The following is a 3400-nucleotide window of genomic DNA, read 5'->3' as shown; positions in this document are numbered from 1 at the left end:
ATTCAATCTGAGTTTGTTTTCCCTCATCCAGCCCATTAACGACTCCAGGCAGGCATTCAGAGGAGAGATGCCATCTTTAGTCACTACGTCAGTCGGCGACACAGAGAAACATATTTGGGTGTCATCAGCGTACTGATAACACCATGCCCTGTGTCTCTGGATGATCTCTCCCAGCGGTTTCATGTAAATGTTAAACAAAGTGGGGGACAAAATAGCTCCCTGAGGGACACCAGATGTAAGTTCCCTCTTAGAGGAGCAAATGTCCCCCAACTGCACCATCTGGAATCTGCCCGAGAGGTAGGACCGGAACCACTGGAGCGCAGTGCCCCCGATACCCAACTCCCTCAGGCGTTCCAGAAGGATACCGTGGTCGATGGTATCGAAAGCCGCTGAGATGTCCAAGAGCACCAACAGGGTCACACTTCCCTGGTCGATGCCCAGATGGAGATCATCGACTAAGGCGGCCATGGCAGACTCAACTCCGTATCCTGCTCTAAAGCCGGTTTGAAATGGGTCCAGATAATCGGTTTCATCCAAGACTGCTTGGAGTTGGAAGGCGACCGCTCTCTCAATCACCTTACCTAAGAATGGCAACAAGGAGACTGGTCTATAATTATTTCTCACCAGGGGGTCCAGGGAGGGTTTCTTAAGTAAAGGTTTGACAATTGCTAATTTCAAACTCGATGGAAATTTCCCCTCCCTGAAGGATGCATTGATTATAAATTGTAATAATGATGTTACTGCATCACCACCCTGGGCGGTCAACCAGGGTAATCCAACATCTGGAGAAATACACATCTAGAGGGACACCTTTGCTATAAAGTTCCTGGGATTAACACACACACACACACACACACACACACACACACACACACACACCTCCCTCTCATGATACTCACTCCACACAGTGGCTTTATTTCTCTGGATTAGGATTACCATCTGATTTTTGTCATGGCAAAATTTATCTTTTTCAGTCCAGTTTGTGCATATTTATAAATATGTAAATCCCACTGCATTTAAAGAAGCTTTCTCTCAGATAAAGTCATAGGCAATCCAGTTTATATTTACTGGAGAGTAAGCACAAGTTTGGACTACTCATTTCACATCTGAACCTTCATATTTGGATTGTAAATCTAAAATCAGTGATCAATTCTAACTTTTCTCCTGCAACCTTCTGATAATGCACTAATCTTAGATTACCATATATACTCAACTATAAATTGACATAATGTACAAGTCAAGGAGTCAAAATTAAATATTTTGCTATGACCTGTGGATATGTCAAGGGTAAAACTTAGGGGGCATGTAACCAAGGATGTAAGTGATGAAGGAAGGGGAAATTCTGGCAGGAATGACTTTGCGTTTGCCATAAAACAAACAAAACCTAAAATTTCTAGACTTATACATGAGTATATACAGTATATCAAGGATACCAGTGATCTATCTTTAGTTGTAGTTCTTTATTATCTTCTTCTACGATTATCTTCTCTTTTCCCCATTGCTTAGTTTATGCATTCTATTAAACATTCTTAATCACTTAGTTTTTCGCACATTTCGGATCTCTTGACGGAGGTCAGACATCAGGGCGAGACTAAGCAGCTGAACCATGAAATCTTCAAAGCATATTTGGTCTTCCTTGTTCTCATCAAGAGCAGAAATTATTTCCTGATATTTTGGTTTGGTTTCCTGACCCTGTAAAATAATGTGAATTGTTTTATGGCAAAAAAAGTAAAAGTGACTTTCATCATTATTGCTAAGGAATGTATTATAACAACAGAACTTTCAGAAAAATTCTATAATGTGCTCATTTAAGAGAAAAGGTTCTGATCTTGTTCTATAACATCTTAGTTTAATATGATGAGTTATAAGCACATTGCTGCACAATTATAGTTCTATGATTCCACTTTAACAACCATGGTTCCATCCCATGGATTCCTAGGATTTGCAATTTGGACAGGGATATTTAAAGTTCTCAGCCAGAGAGCGTTAGTGCCTCACCAAATTACAAACCCTAGGATTCCACAGGATGCAGCCATAGAAGTTCAGAGTGGAATAATAGTGCTATAATTCTGCAGTATGAAAGTCCTCCAAGCTTTTTGTCTTTCCACTTAGCTTTCTCACTTGGGCCATAATTAAACCAGGAAGCTGTTTCATTCAACCTGCAAAACTGTACTTGCATGCTTCAGAACAGGCCAAGATATTAAACAAACTTCAAACTGTGATGTTGAGAAACCTGGCTTTCTTCTAAAGGTAGTAACCATAGTGGCTTTATTTATAGTTTATTTATTTAAACCATCTATATGAACCCCAGAAAGCAGCATAGAGTATATTAACATAAAAACAAAGAACAATCAATAAGAAGAGGAATAAATCAGGTTCTCTGTCACCCAGAGGACCTTTTCATCAGTCACCCCTAGACCTTCTGGGAGAGATTCGACAGCTAAACATGCTGTCTGAATTTAAAACAGTATTAAAGATCTCTTCCAGCAGGCCTAACCAGGTGATTTTAAGCTATAAATCTGAAGTTTTTGTGGGTTTTTTGGGCTATGTAGCCATATTCTAGAAGAATTTATTCCTGACGTTTCGCCAGAGAAGATGTCAGCCACAGATGCTGGCGAAACATCAGGAGCAAACACTTTTAGAACTTGGCCACATAGCATGAAAAACCCACAAAAAACTATGGATGTCAGCCTGAAAGCCTTCAACTTCACATATACATTTGAAATTGGTATATTTTTAATTATATGTTTGGATGATTTTAATGTGTAATGATTGTCTCAGTCCTATGTTTATGTCTTTTAGCCTGTGTGTTTAAATGGTTTCATTTGTTTAGTTATATATTGTATTTAAATGAGCCTTGGTGTCATCATCATTCACTATCTGTGGAAAGGACAGATTAACCTAAACTAAAACTACATCCATATATTTTATAATTGTTAAGATCAAGAAGCCACGTTTTCCAGAAGGCATCTCTAGTTGAGTTTCTGGAATCCCAGGAGAAGATCAATTCTCTCTCTTTGCTGCAGTTTTCAAGGTGCTCACTCTCCAGCCATCAAATGGCTGAGGGGCACATTCTGATGTTTGGCAGTGGCCTTTGAGAACAGGTATTGTTGATGGTGAAGGTAAATGTTACACAAGGAAGGTACTGATACCTCCTTAGAAATAAGTAAAAATGCATGTAAATGTATCTAAACTCAGGCTACGCTTTCTTTTCAGTTGGACTTACTCTTTAAATAGTAGTATAGTGGGTCCTTGATTTCCACTGGGGTTTTGGTTCCAGAACAAACCCCCTCCCATGAATGGATACCAAGATCTGTGAATGCTCAAGTCCCATTATATACAGTGGTGTAGTAAAATTGTGTCCCTTATATAATGACTAAATCAAGGTTTTCTTTTTAGA

At 39.3% G+C, this 3400-nt stretch overlaps 1 protein-coding gene across 1 annotated transcript in view; it reads right to left on the bottom strand.

Annotated features, from left to right (window-relative positions):
* Positions 1–1441: 1441 nt before the first annotated feature.
* SNTN (sentan, cilia apical structure protein) overlaps positions 1442–3400 on the bottom strand; it is a 5775-nt gene continuing 3816 nt past the window's right edge. The window contains exon 4 of the mRNA XM_042448135.1: positions 1442–1692. Coding sequence (XP_042304069.1) covers positions 1534–1692 — 159 coding nt within the window. The 3' untranslated portion in view covers positions 1442–1533. The remainder of the gene's footprint in view (positions 1693–3400) is intronic.

The sequence above is a fragment of the Sceloporus undulatus genome, chromosome 2 (assembly GCF_019175285.1).
Source record: "Sceloporus undulatus isolate JIND9_A2432 ecotype Alabama chromosome 2, SceUnd_v1.1, whole genome shotgun sequence".
Classification (NCBI taxonomy): domain Eukaryota; kingdom Metazoa; phylum Chordata; class Lepidosauria; order Squamata; family Phrynosomatidae; genus Sceloporus; species Sceloporus undulatus.
This window is presented reverse-complemented; position numbering and strand designations above follow the sequence as displayed.